The sequence below is a fragment of the Physeter macrocephalus genome, chromosome 17, assembly GCF_002837175.3.
Source record: "Physeter macrocephalus isolate SW-GA chromosome 17, ASM283717v5, whole genome shotgun sequence".
In the NCBI taxonomy this organism is placed as follows: domain Eukaryota; kingdom Metazoa; phylum Chordata; class Mammalia; order Artiodactyla; family Physeteridae; genus Physeter; species Physeter macrocephalus.
Genome location: NC_041230.1, coordinates 28782251 through 28798530, shown reverse-complemented (window position 1 = coordinate 28798530; position 16280 = coordinate 28782251). Strand labels below are relative to the sequence as shown.

General features: G+C 52.8%; 1 protein-coding gene across 1 annotated transcript; it reads left to right on the top strand.

The window, feature by feature from the left end:
• The first annotated feature begins 13501 nt into the window (after positions 1-13501).
• CCL17 (C-C motif chemokine ligand 17) lies at positions 13502-16063 on the top strand. The gene is made up of 3 exons (XM_007129603.4): positions 13502-13571; positions 15084-15201; positions 15816-16063. The coding sequence occupies exons 1-3, from the start codon at positions 13502-13504 to the stop codon at positions 15934-15936; spliced, it is 309 nt and encodes a 102-aa protein (XP_007129665.3). The 3' UTR covers positions 15937-16063.
• The last annotated feature ends 217 nt before the right edge of the window (positions 16064-16280 follow it).

Sequence of the window (16280 nt, the reverse complement as noted above, 5' to 3'; positions counted from 1 at the left end):
AACTCTCTGACCCTCCGCCGTCTTATCCTGGTCAAGAGATTGCTCCTCAGGCCCAGCAAGGACCCCTGGGAAGCCTGGACTGGGTCATGGCTCTGATTGTCACCCAAACGCACAGAGGGGCGGGCAGGTGGAGGGGGAACCTAGCATCCTGGGATCTCAAGACTCTCGGCGTGGGCGCTTCTGCCTGCCTGGCCACTTTCCTGGGTCTTCCGTTCTCCTCCCCACCCCTGGCTCGCACTGTCCCTGTGCAGCCTGCTTCCTCGTTTTTATATATCATCATGACTGCCGTCAACATGATGGAGTTGAAGTCCTGTCTGCGTGAACACTGAGAGGCCAGGTCCGTAGGCCCGGGTCCTCTTTCCAGGGTGTCAGGAGCAGAAGCCGTGGGGCCCCTGGGCGGGATGGGGAGCAGGGGAAGGAGGAGGATTCGTTCATTTATGGCCGGAGACACCGATGAATAGGACACTGGCCTCCTCCTCCTCGGGAGGTTCACTGTCCCTGTCACACACCACTGTGTGCCTTCGAATGAATTTTCTCATTTCATCCCTTCCTCAGGTTTCAGATGATGTCCTACTAATAGGAGCTCCATTTTCTGGATAGAAGTGCTGAGGCACAGACCGATTAAGGGAACTTACCTTGACCAAGCCAGCAAGCAGTCCGACTCCAGAGACCCCACTCTACTTTTTTTTTTTTTTTTTTTTTTGTGGTACGCGGGCCTGTCGTGGCCTCTCCCGTTGCGGAGCACAGGCTCCAGACGCGCAGGCTCAGCGGCCGTGGCTCACGGGCCCAGCCGCTCCGCGGCACGTGGGATCCTCCCGGACCGGGGCGCGAACCCGGTTCCCCTGCATCGGCAGGCGGACGCGCAACCACTGCGCCACCAGGGAAGCCCCCCCACTCTACTTTTTGTAAATTGTAATATAGTTATTGTATGGAACAGCATACAATGTAAAAAGAAAGAAATACACTGATACCTGTCAACACACATGACTCTCAAGTTCAGCACTGCAAGATGTGAAAGCACAGATACGATATGACAGTGTTAATATGAAGCGTAAAAACATGCATCAACAGTGCTATATATTGTTTAGGGACATACACCGATTAGTAAAATAGGAAGAAATGCATGGGACTAATGGATGCCCAATTCAGTTTTCTCTAATGCATGGAGGGGTGGATTAGGAGAGGCACACGGAGCCACCGTGAGCAGTAATATTGACTCTTACCTGGTGGTGGGTTCGTGGGTATGGTTAATGGTGCTGGTGTCCCACCCAGAGCCCCACTCCCTCTGGCTGCTTTTGCTTCTAACTCTCACTTTAGAGCCCCCGCGGGGCCAGGCAGAAGCTCCCTGGGGGACTGTGCCTGACGTCACACCTTCTCTGGGCTTCCATCCCTTCCCTGCCCTCATTCCCCAACTCCTCCCCATCTCCCCTGAGAGCACATCCTTAATGAGCCCAACCTCAGGCATCGGAGACAGCCAGTCACCCTGCTCCCCAGCCTGTACCCCACAGGGAGGGCAGGGACGAGGAGGAGCTGACTGGGGGAGGAGAGGTCGGACAGGCTAAGAAAAACTTCAAGGAGTAGATGGTACCGATACCCAGCTCCCTAAGGACATCTATACATTCAATGTGATCCCAGTAAAAACACCAAATTATTTTTGGAGTTAGATTAGATAGTTTTAGTTTCATCTAAAAAAAAAAAAAAAAACCATGAGTCTGGAGAGTTGATGGGACGGAGGCAAGGCAGGAAGGAGGGAGATGCTGAAGCAGGTGGGGTCGAGGGGGAAGCCCCGCGTGTGGTAGGACAAGCCACAACCCACCTGGCTGGGCCCGGAGGGCTGCTGAGGCGCCGGCTTCTCTCTGGAAAGGGAACAGGGCCTTAGCCTCCTCTGCGGGCTCATATTTCCCAGGTCTGGACCCTGCTCAGAAGTGGCCACCCCCCCTCTGCACCCTCAGCCCTCACTGGGGGAGCCATGATCCACGTAGGACTGTGCCACGTGTCAAATGGCCCAACGCTGCTGCTCTTGTCCCTGTTGGCTTGTCTGCAGTGGCTGAGATTGGACAGGAGTGTGGGGAAACCCCTAGGCTTTCAAAGAGGCCAGATCCACCAGGCTCCTTAGAAAGGGTGCCGCGTTCTCCTTCCAGGATGCTGGGCTCTGAGCGCTGACCCTGGTGCTGAACAAACCTTTCTTGGGAGCACGAGGGTCAGATTGCATAGGAAAGACCCCCCACCCCACCAGGAGGCTGCCAGGCTCGGAGCAGGCTGCAGCAGACTTCTGACATCCGAACGAAAGATCCGCCATTGCTCCCTGAGCGCTAAGTGCCTTGAACCGGTCACTCGGCAGCACAGCCTGTAATTGTCCCAGTGCTGTCAAGAGACCAAAGAACTGCCTGCGGAATAGCTTGGAAACTGGGACAAATGCTCCCCGGAAAGAGAGAGTTGGACTCTAGCGTGAATAAAAGGAACTGTTTTACAGGGCTGGAGCGGGAGCCCAGATGGAGTGCTAAAGCCCAGGCACGAGAGAGATTGAGACAAGTCCATCACCGGTAAGAGTGAGACTCCATGAGAAGTGCTTCTGTACTCTGCCCCCGGAACAAAATCAGCCATTACTCATCCACTCACTGAATTCTACCAGCATGTAGAATATGGCCCACTATGTGCCAGGGGATATGCTTCACTGAAAGGCCTTTGTCCCGTGGAACTTACATTCCAGTGGGGATGCGGGTAGGGGGATACGGGTAGGAGACAGGCAATGAACAGCAGGCATAATAAGTAAGTCAGTGATATAGTATGTTTGAGGGTGGTAAGTATTACAGCAAAAAGAAAAAGAAAAAATAGAGCAGAGGAAGAGGTGGGGGTGGGTTGCAGTTTTAAATAGGGTAGACCTCACCGAAAAGTGACATTTAAGTAAAATTTGAAGGAGGTGAAGGAACAAGGCACGCAGGTATCCAGGGAAAGAACATGCCAAAGTTAGCAGGGTAGGGATGGGTGCAGAGCACGCAGGGCCTTGTAACTGCTGTGGGGGCCTTGGTTTTTCCTCTGAGTGCGATGGAAAGCCATGGGGATGCTGTGATCCGAGGACACTCACGTTCCCTGTGGCAGCTGTGCTGACAATAGATTGTAGGGAGCAAGGATGGAGGTGGGGAGACGGCAGGAATCCAGGGGAGAGGTGATAGGCTCTGGATGGATTCTGGAGTCAGCGCCAGGCGATCACCGGACAGATGGGAAGTGGGGGGTGAGAGAAAGAGGCGTCAAGCATGGCACCCAGGTTTCTGGCCAAGCAACCGGACGGAAGGGGCTGGCAAAGAACAGAGGAGGAGCAGGTGTGGGAGTGAACGGGAATGGGGAATTCAGTTTTGGACTTGGTGGGTTGCGACATCTGTTTGACACGTTGAGTAGGCAGCTGAGATACAAGTCTGGAGATGGCGGGAGGAATTTGGGAGCCATTGGCATAGAGATGATATTTAAAGTCAGGAACACGTACTATTTGCCAGATATAGGCGCTAAGGCAGTTGATGCGAACTCAAACCTTCTAATGCAGTTACTATTATTATTTTCATTTTATAGACGTGGAACCTAGGCTCAGAGGGAAAGGACTTGCTTGAAATCCCCCAACTTGCCGATGGCAGAGCTGAATTCAAACCCGGGTTACCTGACTGTGAGTCTTTGTTCGCAGCCCCTCGGCTCCACAGTGACCCCCTTGCTTAATCCGTCACGGCATGCCATATATGAGAGATGGGTAGAATTTGGTTTGCCGAGAAGGGGGTGGGTAATCTAGAAAAGCGGAGGACAGGAGCCGCAAACCCAGGCACAGTGTATAAGGTGAACCCTGGGGGATCCCTGAGATGAGACTGACTAGGGAGGGATGGACCAGATTGACAGTAGGGCTGAAAGACTGGCCTGAAGAGTTTCTAGTGGAGGCAGAAGGAAGAAGGGAGCCATCGATGGTTCTTGAGGGGGGGCAGTATGTAGTCAGAGCAGCCCTTGAGAAAGACCTATCAGACATAAGCATGCAGGTGGGTGGCGTCTAGAGGACCAGAGAGGAGGAAATAGGATTGGAAATGGTTGATACAGTCTGGGTGTGAAGGATTCGTGTTGAGCCAGTGGGAACGAAGAGGAAGTGAGAAAGCTGAGCGTTGCCTGATGACATCGCTGAGCAGAGTCTGGGCCTGATGCAATGTGGGGGCTGGAGGCAAGGAATGAGTCGAGGGCAAAGTTTCAGACCAGCGAGGCAGATGGGGAGGTAGGGAATGATATTGGCCTGAACAGAAAAAAGGGAAGTTGGTGGAAAGGGAACTTGGTTCTGCCTTTCTGGTTCTTGAGGCTGCGTGAACCATGAGTGGACAACTTTCTTCCTCTCTGGAGCTCACTGTCCAGTGTGGGTGACAGACCTGCCCAGAGCCGGCTAGACCGCAAGGCAGGGGGAGCTAAGGCATCTGACAGTGAGGAGGCCAGAGGGTGGGGTGGAGTCCGGGGGGGGGTGTTTGATCTGTCACCTGCAGAGGCTGGGGACAGAGATTTAGGAAGCATCCATCCCAAGATCCAAGGCCTGAGTGGAGACATCAGGGAGGGAGAAAGGGTTGCTTGAGGTGAAAACACACCCTAGGACAGAGCCCCGGGCATGCTTCTGCCACAGGCTGGCTCTGTGCCCTTGGAACAGTTTCTGTTTCTTTTTTAAAAAAAATTAATTAATTTTTTTAACATCTTTATTGGAGTATAATTGCTTTACAATGGTGTGTTAGTTTCTGCTGTATAACAAAGGGAATCAGCTATACGCATACATATATCCCCATATCCCCTCCCTCTTGTGTCTCCCTCCCTCCCCCCCTCCCTATCCCACCCCTCTAGGTGGTCACAAAGCACCGAGCTGATCTCCCTGTGCTATGCGGCCGCTTCCCACTAGCTATCTGTCTTACATTTGGTAGTGTATATATGTCCGTGCCACTCTCTCACTTCGTCCCAGCTTACCCTTCCCTGCCCCCACACCGTGTCCTCAAGTCCATTCTCTATGTCTGCGTCTTTATTCCTGTCTGGCCCCTAGGTTCTTCAGAACGATTTTTTTTTTTTTAAGATTCTATATACATATTTGTTAGTATACGGTATTTGTTCTTCTCTTTCTGAAACGGACCAGTTTCTTAACCACCGTGGTTGGCCCCCAGTTTCCTCATCTGTAAAATGTAGATAATAATAGCTCTTACCCCCTAGGGCTGTTGTGAGGACAAAGTAAACCCATCCATGAATCCATGCATCCACTCACCCATAAACGTAACTGCTGAGAACCTCGCCCGACCTGTGGTGAGAGCTCAGGGATGTTACTGAGGAGAGGAGCCCACAAAGAGCCCAGGCAGGCACCATGTGTCAAATCCCAGGGGGAGGAATGTCAAGAAGGGAAGTGGGTTCTCCGTGATGACAAGGAGACTCATCAAACCATCTGGGGTCGAAGAACTTTACATACATCATCTCAGTTCATTTTCCCAGCAATACCGTGAGGGAGAGTCTACCAACATGCCCATTTTACAAATGGGGACAGTGAGGTTCATAGTCTTGTTCTTGGGTCACACAACCAGGGACAGATAGATGAAGGACTGGGGCTGTAGATAATGCTTCCAGAGCACCTGCTGGTAACCACTGCCCCACACTGCCCTCTGTGAGGGGATGGGAAGTTCAAGGAGTGGCCATGGAGCGGGGGCGGGGGGATGTTGAGAGGCCCAGAGACAGTCGCTTCCCCAGAGTGTCAGTGCCAGAAGCCACAGTCTAAGAATTAAATCACACGTGGGTAGAGAGGAAATTGGTAGTGGGAGGTGTAGACCACACATAGGAGAAGTTTGGTCCTGAATAAAAGGGGAAATAGGAGGACAGTGTGCTGGGGGTTTGGAGAGAGGGGAGTTGGGGGCAAGGAGAGGTTTTATGGAAGCAGACAAATGGGATCATGTCGTGAGTAGAGGGGAAGGGGACCGTGGGGCGGGAGCGTGTGAGAAGCCAGGAGGTAGGAGTGTAATGGAAGGAAGAAGGCCCTTCTGGGACAAAGAACGGATGAGATCAAAGCCACAGTTGAAGCAATTTAGGTTTGGCAAGAGGCAGGAAATGGCCACAACCCACAAGGAAGCTGTGAACTAGATGGAAAAAGAGTCAAAGAGCGCCTTGGTTGGGTTCCTCCACCTCATCCGTGACAGAAGGATTCAGGTGTATCTCATGAACTGGTGGGACACAGTAGATCAAAAATCACTTGTCCTTGGGTCTCCCCTGGTGGTGCAGTGGTTAAGAATCCGCCTGCCAATGCAGGGGACACGGGTTCAAGCCTTGGTCCAGGAAGATCCTACACGCCGCGGAGCAACTAAGCCCGTGCGCCACAACTACTGATCCTGCACTCTAGGACGCTCTAGGACATCAGTGCCTAGAGCCTGTGCTCCACAACAAGAGAAGCCACCGCAATGAGAAGCCCACGCACAGCAACGAAGAGTAGCCCCTGCTCGCTGCAACTTAGAGAAAAAAGCCCACCACAGCGACAGAGACCCAATACAGCCAAAAAAAAAAAAAAAAAGTCACTTGTTCTGGGGTGAAGGAACCACTAGGACAGAATGGAAGCTGGGCCCAAGCTGTACTTCAGAAATGTGTAAGTGTCCATCCATCCATCCACACATCCATGAGTCAATTCACCCATCCATGCATCCACTCACCCAGCCACACATCCATCCATCCATCCCTCATTCGTCCATCCATTCACCCATCCATCCAACCACCCATCTCTTCATCCATTCAATAAACATATTTTATGGAGTACTTACTGGATGCTAGTCCTGGAGGTACAAGCTGAAAGAAGCCCCATAGCACAGGGAGATCAGCTCGGTGCTTTGTGTCCACCTAGAGGGGTGGGATAGGGAGGGTGGGCGGGAGATGAAAGAGGGAGGGGATATGGGGATATATGTATATGTATAGCTGATTCACTTTATTATACAGCAGAAACTAACACAGCAATGTAAAGCAATTATACTCCAATAAAGATGTTAAAAAAAAAAGAGAGAGAGATCCTGTTTTCAAGGAGTTCACAGAAATAAACCAGCCATCACAATGCAATGGAAAGAGAGCATAACAGGAAAGTCAGTGACCTGTGAGAACACAAAGGAAAATTGGAGCTGAAGCAAGGAAGTGAGAGTTTAAGCTGTGATCTGAAGGAGGGTAGGAATGAAAGGTGGTGGGGTGTGGGGAGCAGAGAGAGTGTTCTAGAGGGGAAGCAGGGGACAGGCTGTGCAAAGGCTTGAGTAGTGTCAGTGAGAGCCTGGCATTTTCAAGGAACTGAAAAAACATCGATGTGGCTGGAAAAAAGTGACATGGTAGGTGACAGGGCTGGGCACAAAAGTTGAGGCTGAGAGGTCGGTGGGAATCTGGACCTCATCCTGAGGGCAATGAAGGATTTTGCAAGCGGAGAGCCTTGCTGAGATTTGTGTTTAGGGAAGATCACTGGGCTTTAGAGAGGATGGACTGGAGGGCAAGGCTGGGGGCGGGGAGATGAGTGTGGGACCGTGGTCCAGCAGAGAGATGCAGGGGTGGCCATGTGGATGGTGAGAAGGAGATGCATTCAGGACATGTCTAGGTGGCCGACTCAGTAGGAGGGGAGTGGGGAAAGACCCCAGGGCAGGGATGACCCTTGCGTTTCTGACCTGAGGAACCAAGCAGACCCGCAACCTGTCAGGAACAACGGACATCAGTGCGTCAGTGGGTACGTCAGGCCCTCAGGGCAGGGGAGTGGGACATATCTTGGGATTGGAGGATGGAGATAACTTTGAGGACCTGCACACCTCAGCCCCCATGGGCAGGGCAGGGCAGGACGAATCTAGCTTCAGCTGCCAGAGGATGGAGCTGAGTAGACAAAACACTCCATCTCCTGCAGGAGACCCTGGGCCTCAGCTGATATGGGTGTGACCCACGGTGACAACTTTGCTGCCCCAGTGACAACTGTGCCATTTGAAGATGATAAAGAGCTTCCACACCTCAGCAACACGGTCCCTGCTCGGTGGCTTGGGGCTAAGTTTTGGGGGGGTGTGACAGCAGCATCCCCAGTTCCCGCCCAGCCCGTGGTAGAGACAGGGCTGGGCCAGGAACCCTCCCTCCCTCCCTCCTTCACCTGAAAGGAACCCGGAATCAGGCTGGTCCAGCTCCTTCAAGCTAAATCTGGGGCGGGGCATGTTGAACCCTCTAGCTGGTTTTACCCTCAAGGGACTCCCCGTGTCAGCAGTGTCAGGGTTGGGGCAGGAGGGGTGGCAGGGTGTCTGGGCGGCTTGAGGCAGAGGTGTTGAGACCTCTGGAAGCTTTGCCACTTCCTCCCGCTCCGATGCAATTCCCCTTTGATGCTGTTCTCTTAACAGGCCTGTATCTGGCCTGCTTCCCTGCCTGTGCCCGCCCCCTTCCTCCATCTGGAGCGCCCCCTCCCCTTCGGCCCCTCTCGGCCTCCCTCCCTCTCCCTCTTCCAGGGCGCATTCCTGATCCCCCTGACAGACCTTCGAGTCCACATAGCACCATAAAGGCCTTTTGAGACCCTTGTCACAGGCCCACCCTCCAGGACACTCATCCGGAAGGTCCCTTGGAGTTTGTTTCACAGCTGGGAGAACCAAAGAGGAATAAGTGGGTTAATCCCTGGTGAGGAAAGCACCTCAAAAATTTCCCTGGTCTCCTCTGTCTCTCGCAAGTTAGGCTGAGAGATGCACTCATCCCTCCCGGTCTTCTCCCCACCCCGGTTCCTACGCCGTGTCACCAACTTGCCTCTCCGTCCTGTACTCACTCAGTCAAGTCTCGTTGCGAGCCCGCTGTATGGCAGGCACTGTGCTTGGCGCTGGGGACACACACGGTGGTAAAGAAAGCAGACACGCTCCTGTCGCCACGGAGTTTACTGTCTTGGTGTCACATCCAGGCCATCTTCCTCACTAGGGTTCCCTGCTGTTTCCCCCATTTATCTCTGCACCTTTGCTCCGTGCTCCCCTCATGTGAAATGCCCACCCCTCCTCTTGGTATGAGTCCTCCCACCCGCCCGGCCCAGCTCACTGGCTGCAGCCTCCTTGTGGCCTCCAAGGTGGTCAACCTCTCCCCGCACCCGGGCCCTGTAGCCCTTTACCTCACCTGCACATTCCCCTGTGAGGCCAGGCCTTGTTTCTCCATGCTCACTTCCTGAGAACTCCCCCAAGGGCACGGGTGGCGTCTAGCCTCTGCCCGCCCCATAGCCCCTGGCACAGTGCTGGGCACATGGCAGGGGCTCCCTGACACATCTGCTGCTCTGTTCCCCATCCCCAGCAGGCAGGCTGCGCCAACCCAGAGCTAGTCCAGAACGCTTTGCTCCTGCTCTTGGAACCTGTTCCCTAGAAGGGACAGGGGAACTTGGGCTCTTCCAGAGAAAAGTTCTGAGTCTGTGGCAAAACAAGGGAAACTCAAACCCACTCAGGGGGTTTCCCTGGTGGCGCAGTGGTTGAGAGTCCGCCTGCCGATGCAGGGGACGCGGGTTCGTGCCCCGGTCTGTCCTCCAGGACACAGGCCCTCCCTGAGCACCTCTGGCCTTTTGTGTTTCCTTTCTGTCTCCAGGCCAGAGCTTCCCCTCCCAGCCAGCGTGGCTGAGGGCACCAGCACCCCTTCCCCAGCTGGGCCTGTTCTCTTCTGACTCAGCAGGAGGGGGGCTGCTGGGCACTCCTCTGTGGGCGGTACAGGTTGCCCCCTCATCTGTGGGAAGCTGGCGCCAAAGATGTGCACAGACAGGAAGATGCTACTCCCCTCCCCTCTGCTTCACTGCATGTGCAAATGGAAACCTGCCCCAGGGATAGGAGGAAAGGCCAGCAGCCAGCGGGACAGGCTGGGGCAGAAAACCCTCCTGGACTGTGGCTTGAGGAGTGGGTGGGGTTAGGGGTCTCTGGCAGGCAATGTGACCTTAAGAGAAGCAGACAAATTGTCCTCCACTAAGGGAGGACCCCATCTTTCTCAGACCTACAGTCTTGGTGGGGCTTCCTGAGTCGCCCTACAGGAAATGAAACTGAGGCCCAGAGAGGGTCTGTGAGCTTCCTGAGGTCACACAGCAAGGACATGACAGAGCATCCCACCCACAGGGTGGTTCTACCATGGACAGGAGGACTCCCCCAACCAGGAACTGAAGCAGCCCAGCCTGGGGGTGGTGGCCCTGGGGGAGGAGGAAGAGCACGTGACCTCCTCCTATGATCTAGTCCAGCGTCATGGTTTCCTTTCACAGGTGAGCCATGAGGGCTGATGAGGTTATAGTCTGAGCACTGTTCCTGGTAGAGTTGGGTTTCAACAAACAGTGCCTGATTTTAAACTACCTTACAAAGCTGAAGTAATCAGAACAGTATGGTACTGCACAAAAACACATAGATCAATAGAACAGAATAGAGAGCCCAGAAATAAGCCCACACTTATATGGGCAATTAATCTACAACAAAGGAGGTAAGAATACACAATGAGGAAAAGACAGCCTCTTCAATAAATGGTGCTGGGAAAGCTGAACGACTACATGCAAAAAAAGTCAAACCGGACTACTTTCTCACATCCTATACAAAAATAAGTTCAAAATGGATTAAAGACTTAAATGTAAGACTTAAAACCATAAAACTCCTAGAAGAGACATAGGCTCAGTTCATGCTCTCATGAACTGAGAAATAACCAGTATTTGCATATAACCTGTACTTTTTATCTGTGTGCGTAGATTACATTTTTAATACAGTTTTGTAAAATATAACATATACTGTTTTAAAAAAATAAAAAAGAGAACATAGGTAGTACACTCTTTGACGCTGGTCTCAGTAATATTTTTGGGGGGTAGGTCTCAGGCAAGGGTAACAAAATCAAAAATAAACAAATGAAACTACATCAAACTGAAAAGCTTTGGCACAGCAAAGGAAACTATCAACAAAACAAAAAGGCAGCCTACTGAATGGGAGATTATATTTGCAAATGATATATCTGATAAGGGGTTAACACCCAAAATATACAAAGAACTCATACAACTCAACATCAAACAAACAAACAAACAAAAACCAACCTGATTAAAAAATGGGTAGAGGAACTGAATGGACATTTTTCCAAAGGAGACATACAAATGGCCAACTGGCACATGAAAACGATGCCCAGCGTCACTAATCATCAGGGAAATACAAATCAAAACCACATGAGCTATCACCTCACACCTCAGAACGGTTATAATCAACAAGCCAACAAGTAACAAGTGTTGGTGAGGGTGTGAAGGAAAGGGAACCCTTGTGCACTGTTGGTGGGAATGTAAGTTGGTGCAGCTACTGTGGAAAACATTATGGAGGTTCTTCAAATAATTAAAAATAAAACTACCGTGGAATCCAACAATTCTACTCCTGGGTATTTATCTAAAGAAAACAAAAACACTAATTTGAAAAGATATATGCACCACTATGTTTATTGCAGCATTATTCATAACAGCCAAGATAGGGAAGCAACCTAAGTGCCCATCAGTAGATGAATGGATAAAGAAGATGTGGTATATATATACATATAAAAAAGAATGAAATAGGGCTTTCCTGGTGCCGCAGTGGTTGAGAGGCTGCCTGCCGATGCAGGGGACACCAGTTCGTGCCCCGGTCCGGGAAGATCCCACATGCCGCGGAGCGGCTGGGCCCGTGAGCCATGGCCACTGAGCCTGCGCGTCCGGAGCCTGTGCTCCGCAACGGGAGAGGCCACAACAGTGAGAGGCCCGCGTACCACAAAAAAAAAAAAAAAAAAAAGAATGAAATAAAAAACAACGAAATCTTGCCATTTGTGACAACATGGATGGACCTAGAAGGTATTATACCAAGTGAAATAAGTCAGATAGCGAAAGACAAATACCATATGATTTCACTCACATGTGGAATCCAAAAAACAAATGAACAAACATAATAAAACAGAAACAGACTCATAGACACAGAGAACAAACAGGTGATTGCTAGAGGGGAGAGGCGCAGGGGGATGAGTGAAATAGGTGAGGGAGATTAAGAGGTACAAACTTCCAGTTTGCAAAAGAAATGAGTCACTGGGATGAAATGTACAGCAGAGGGAATATAGTCAATAATATTGTAATAACTTTGGTGATTTTGTAATGTATAGAAATATTGAAACGTTATGTTGTACTATTGGAACTAACATAGTGTTATAGGTTAATTATACTTCAATTAGAAACAAAAACAAAACCAAACAAAAACAACAGCACCTGCTTTTGTTTTCATCACTGGTAATGAAATGGTAATAATGCCTCAGTGATTAACACAGAGCTGACTGTGAGAGGGTCAGATGCACCAGACACCCTGTTTCAGGGGTGGGTGGGGGTCATTCTGAGCTGCCTCTGGTCGCTCAGGGACAGGGTGGAGTCAGGCCTAGACCCTACGTGTCAGAATCAAAGTCCAGGGTGGCCCTGGTGATACGCAGCCTGTGGAGGTGGACATGGGACTCTCCTTCTAGCTAAGGGACTCCCATAATCTGGTTTGGGGGGAGCCCTGAGCAGACTGTTGGCCATTTTCTCTGGTGGCCAGGAGACTGACCTGATGCAGGGATGCTGTGGCCCATGGGGTTCGTAGAAATTCTGCTCAGGGAGTGGCTGGGACTGGACCCTGACCACATGCCCAATGCAGACTTGGCTCTGCTGGGAGCCAGAAGAGAACTTGGCTTCCCAATCTCTACAGATTGGGACTACGTGGTGATTCAAGCCTGCTGGGCTCTGGCCTTCTGTGGTCCAGGGCCCAGCTTAGGGAAGGACCCACAACCAAGTCTGTCTGGGCCTCAGACCTTTCTCAGAATGAGACGGAGCTCTCCCTGCAGAGTGACGCCGTGTGCCCGTGCAGCCTACCGACTGCCTGAGGAGGCCTTCCTGGCACCTGAGGCTCCTCCGGGTCCAGGTTAAGCAGTGGTCCAGGGCCCAGCTTAGGGAAGGACCCACAACCAAGTCTGTCTGGGCCTCAGACCTTTCTCAGAATGAGACGGAGCTCTCCCTGCAGAGTGACGCCGTGTGCCCGTGCAGCCTGCCGACCGCCTGAGGAGGCCTTCCTGGCACCCTGAGGCTCCTCCGGGTCCAGGTTAAGCAGCCCCTCTTGGCCCCTGCCTGGCTGTCCCCCAACCCAGGGCGCCGTGCATGAAGGAGGCTCGCCAGCCTCAGAGCAGGGGTGCACGCAGCTTAGGATGGAGGCTTTTTGGCTCTGCTAATTGAGGAACCAAGAAATGTCCCCTGTGAAAGGAGAAGTGTGTCATGGCCCCCGGACACACATAACCCACCTCTGTCCCCAGCTGAGGGTCTGTTCTCTGGAAAGCCGCAAATATTCCAAGACAGGACTTCTGCCGAATCACCTCAAATGCCTCGAACTCCATGGGTCTAGGGAAGGATGTGGGGGAGGTGACAGGAGGCGGGGCAAGATCCCCAAAGAGGTTAAATAGGTCACCTCCGCACTTGGTGCTCATCCTGGTCTCCCCTGAGCAAAGAGACCCACACACAGAGACCTTCTCCTGGGCTCGCGGCACCATGACCTCCCTGAAGATGCTGCTTCTGGCCGCCCTCCTCCTGGGGGCTTCCCTGCAGGACACCCATGCAGGTGAGGCAGCAGGAGGAAGGGACACTGGGCAAGGAGGAGTCGGGGCACTGAGACTACAGCAGCTGGCCCCAGACATTATTCCTACACCCCACTTATTCCTACAAAAATGCAAGAGGCCGGGAGCAATAGGATTTTGAGGGAGGCGTTCAAAGGAAAATGAGGAGGAGGAAGATGCATGAGGATGCCCCAGGGCTTGGGGCTCAGCTTCTGAGGAACAAAGTACTTGCATATCTCACACTGCAAATGTTGTGAGGCAGTGACCGTGGTTGTGTTTTGACAGTGGAAAAGGAAGAATTCTCACAAGTATTTGTTAGAGTCTATTTTATTAATGGGTCTTATATACAATGAGAGGATCAGCATAAAGGCAGGAGAATTGGTTCCCAGAGCAGGTGAAAAAAGAGATTTTTATACTCAGTTGGGAAAGGAAGACTGAGATGAGATTGCTACTTTAGAAATAAAGCTGGTTAGCGCCCTGCGTGGTGACATGGTGACACAGCTGCAGTCTTCGGGGTTATCTTAATGGGGTGATCTTCATAGTTGGCTGCACGTTCACTCTCACTTCGTAAAACGTTGGGCCTGGTCAGCTCCGTGTTAGTCAAACCAAGTTCCACCCCCGAAGTGGTCAGAGGACAGTCAGAGGCTTCCTAGAAAACACTCTGTCGCGGCCTTAATTGTAGTCACAGATTACCTGCTTGCTAGTTAGCAAGTGTTGGATATTTTTTCTTGTGCAAAGATGAGGACACTGAGTCCCAGGAAAGTGTGTTCATACCTCGGACCTCCACTTTCTCATCTGTAGAATGGGGTAGTGACAGCACCTGTCTCCAGGTGTGCTTGAGGGCTGAAGGGGCAGCGGTAGCAAAGGCTCAGCCCAGAGCCTGGCCCAGAGTCAACATTTGGTGATTCAGGGCTGGTCTGAGTGTGAGCACACACGGATGCACACACATGCAGAAACACACACATATGCACAGACTCCCCAAACACACGCAGACACACACATGCACACACACAGAGATCTCACACACACAAATATGCACACATACAGACACACACTCACAGGCACACACACAGACATGCATACACAAACCCTCCCAAACATACACAGATACGTGAACAGAGAGACAGACGCACAAACTCAAAGGGCCCCCCAAAGCACACACAGGACCTCATGCACACAATCGTGCACGCATTGACACACGCAGACATACACAGAGACACATGTGCAGACCCCTCACATACACCCTACACAGAAATACAATTACAGACCCCTCCCAACCACACAGACACTCACATGCAGAAATACACACACACACAGATGCACCCTGCTACCAGAGACACACACAGGCACACCAACACACATGCAGATATGCACACACAGACTCCGCTCCAGACACACACACACACACGTGCAGACCCTCACAGAGCCTCGTCCACAACCACAGCCGTAGCCATGCACACGCCCTCCCCATGCAGACAGCCGCAGACACACCTGCTCCTGCTTTGTTTTCCCCTCAGCTCGAGGAGCCAGTGTGGGCCGGGAGTGCTGCCCGGAGTACTTCAAAGGGGCCATTCCTCTCAGGAAGCTGGTGAGGTGGTACCGGACCCCAGGGGACTGTCCCAGGGATGCCATCGTGTGAGTCTGCCTGTTCCCACCCTGCCCCTGTCCTAGGAGCTGAGTGTGGGAGAAGGCAGAGCCTGGAGCTCCCAGAAGGGAACTGGGGAGAGGAGAGGAGAGAGCAGGGCCTTCGTCCCTTGACCCCCTGGCCCCGCTCCCCAGGGCAGCCCCCGTACCCCACACTGTGAGCCCCCAAAGGGCCCCAGGCTGTGAGGTCTAAGCTCTTCGTTGATTTATGGGGAAACTGAGGCCCCGAGATAGATGGGACAGCCCCGTATCACACTGTGGTCACTTCACAGGCCCTGGGCTTGAGCCCCGAGCACTGGGCCCCTCCCGGCACCCCTCGTTCCCAGGCCTAGGTGGGTGCAGGCGGTCTGAGGAGGGTGGGGCAAAGTCGTGCAGCTCCGGCTCCCTGGGAGGGCCAGGCCTGGCAGGGGCCCTGGGAGGGTCAGGAATCACCGAGGACAGAGCCGGGTGTCTCAGAGCTGCCGCTGATGCCCTGGGTGACTTCAGGCAAGTTTCTGCCCCTCTTGCGGGCTCAGGGTCCTCATCAGTGCAGGGCGAGGCTGGTCCCAGGGCTCTGGAAGGCCTTCCTGCCCTGAGCGCCCGCGCGGTTTTCTCCCTCTGTGTAGGCTGGTGACTCTCCGAAGCAGATCCATCTGTTCGGACCCCAAGGACGTGCGGGTGAAGAAGGCAGTCAAGCACTTGAAGAACACCATGAAGCCACGTGACCTGGCCGCCCAGCCGTCCTGACTTCTCCCTGGACCATCTGGAGTCTTCCCGCCTCCACGTTCACTACCCCAACCCCGAGCTCCCTGGGTCCAGTGGAGGCCTTACAAGGACAAAGAGGCCCCTTGTCCCCTTCTCCGATTAAAGTTTTTCTCCCCCAGTCTGGGTCAGCGTGTTCTGTCCACTCTGGCCTGTCGCTCTGGAAGGGCCTGCAGAGAACATCTAGTTTCTCCCTGTCCAGGTCAGAGAGGGAAACTGAGGCTTCGAGTGTGCAGACCACCTTAATGAGGGGAGGCCCGGACAGGGGTAGGGCTGAGGGGGGTCTGTGGGGCGAGCAGGGCAGGGGTGACGAGAGGCCTGCACGCAGG

Bases quoted from the DNA above. Each gene is read 5' to 3' on its own strand.
- CCL17 (XM_007129603.4), top strand. From the start codon at position 13,502: ATGACCTCCCTGAAGATGCTGCTTCTGGCCGCCCTCCTCCTGGGGGCT. The intron at 13,572-15,083 runs GTGAGGCAGCAG...TTTTCCCCTCAG, and splicing joins CCTGCAGGACACCCATGCAG to CTCGAGGAGCCAGTGTGGGC. The intron at 15,202-15,815 runs GTGAGTCTGCCT...CCCTCTGTGTAG, and splicing joins TGTCCCAGGGATGCCATCGT to GCTGGTGACTCTCCGAAGCA.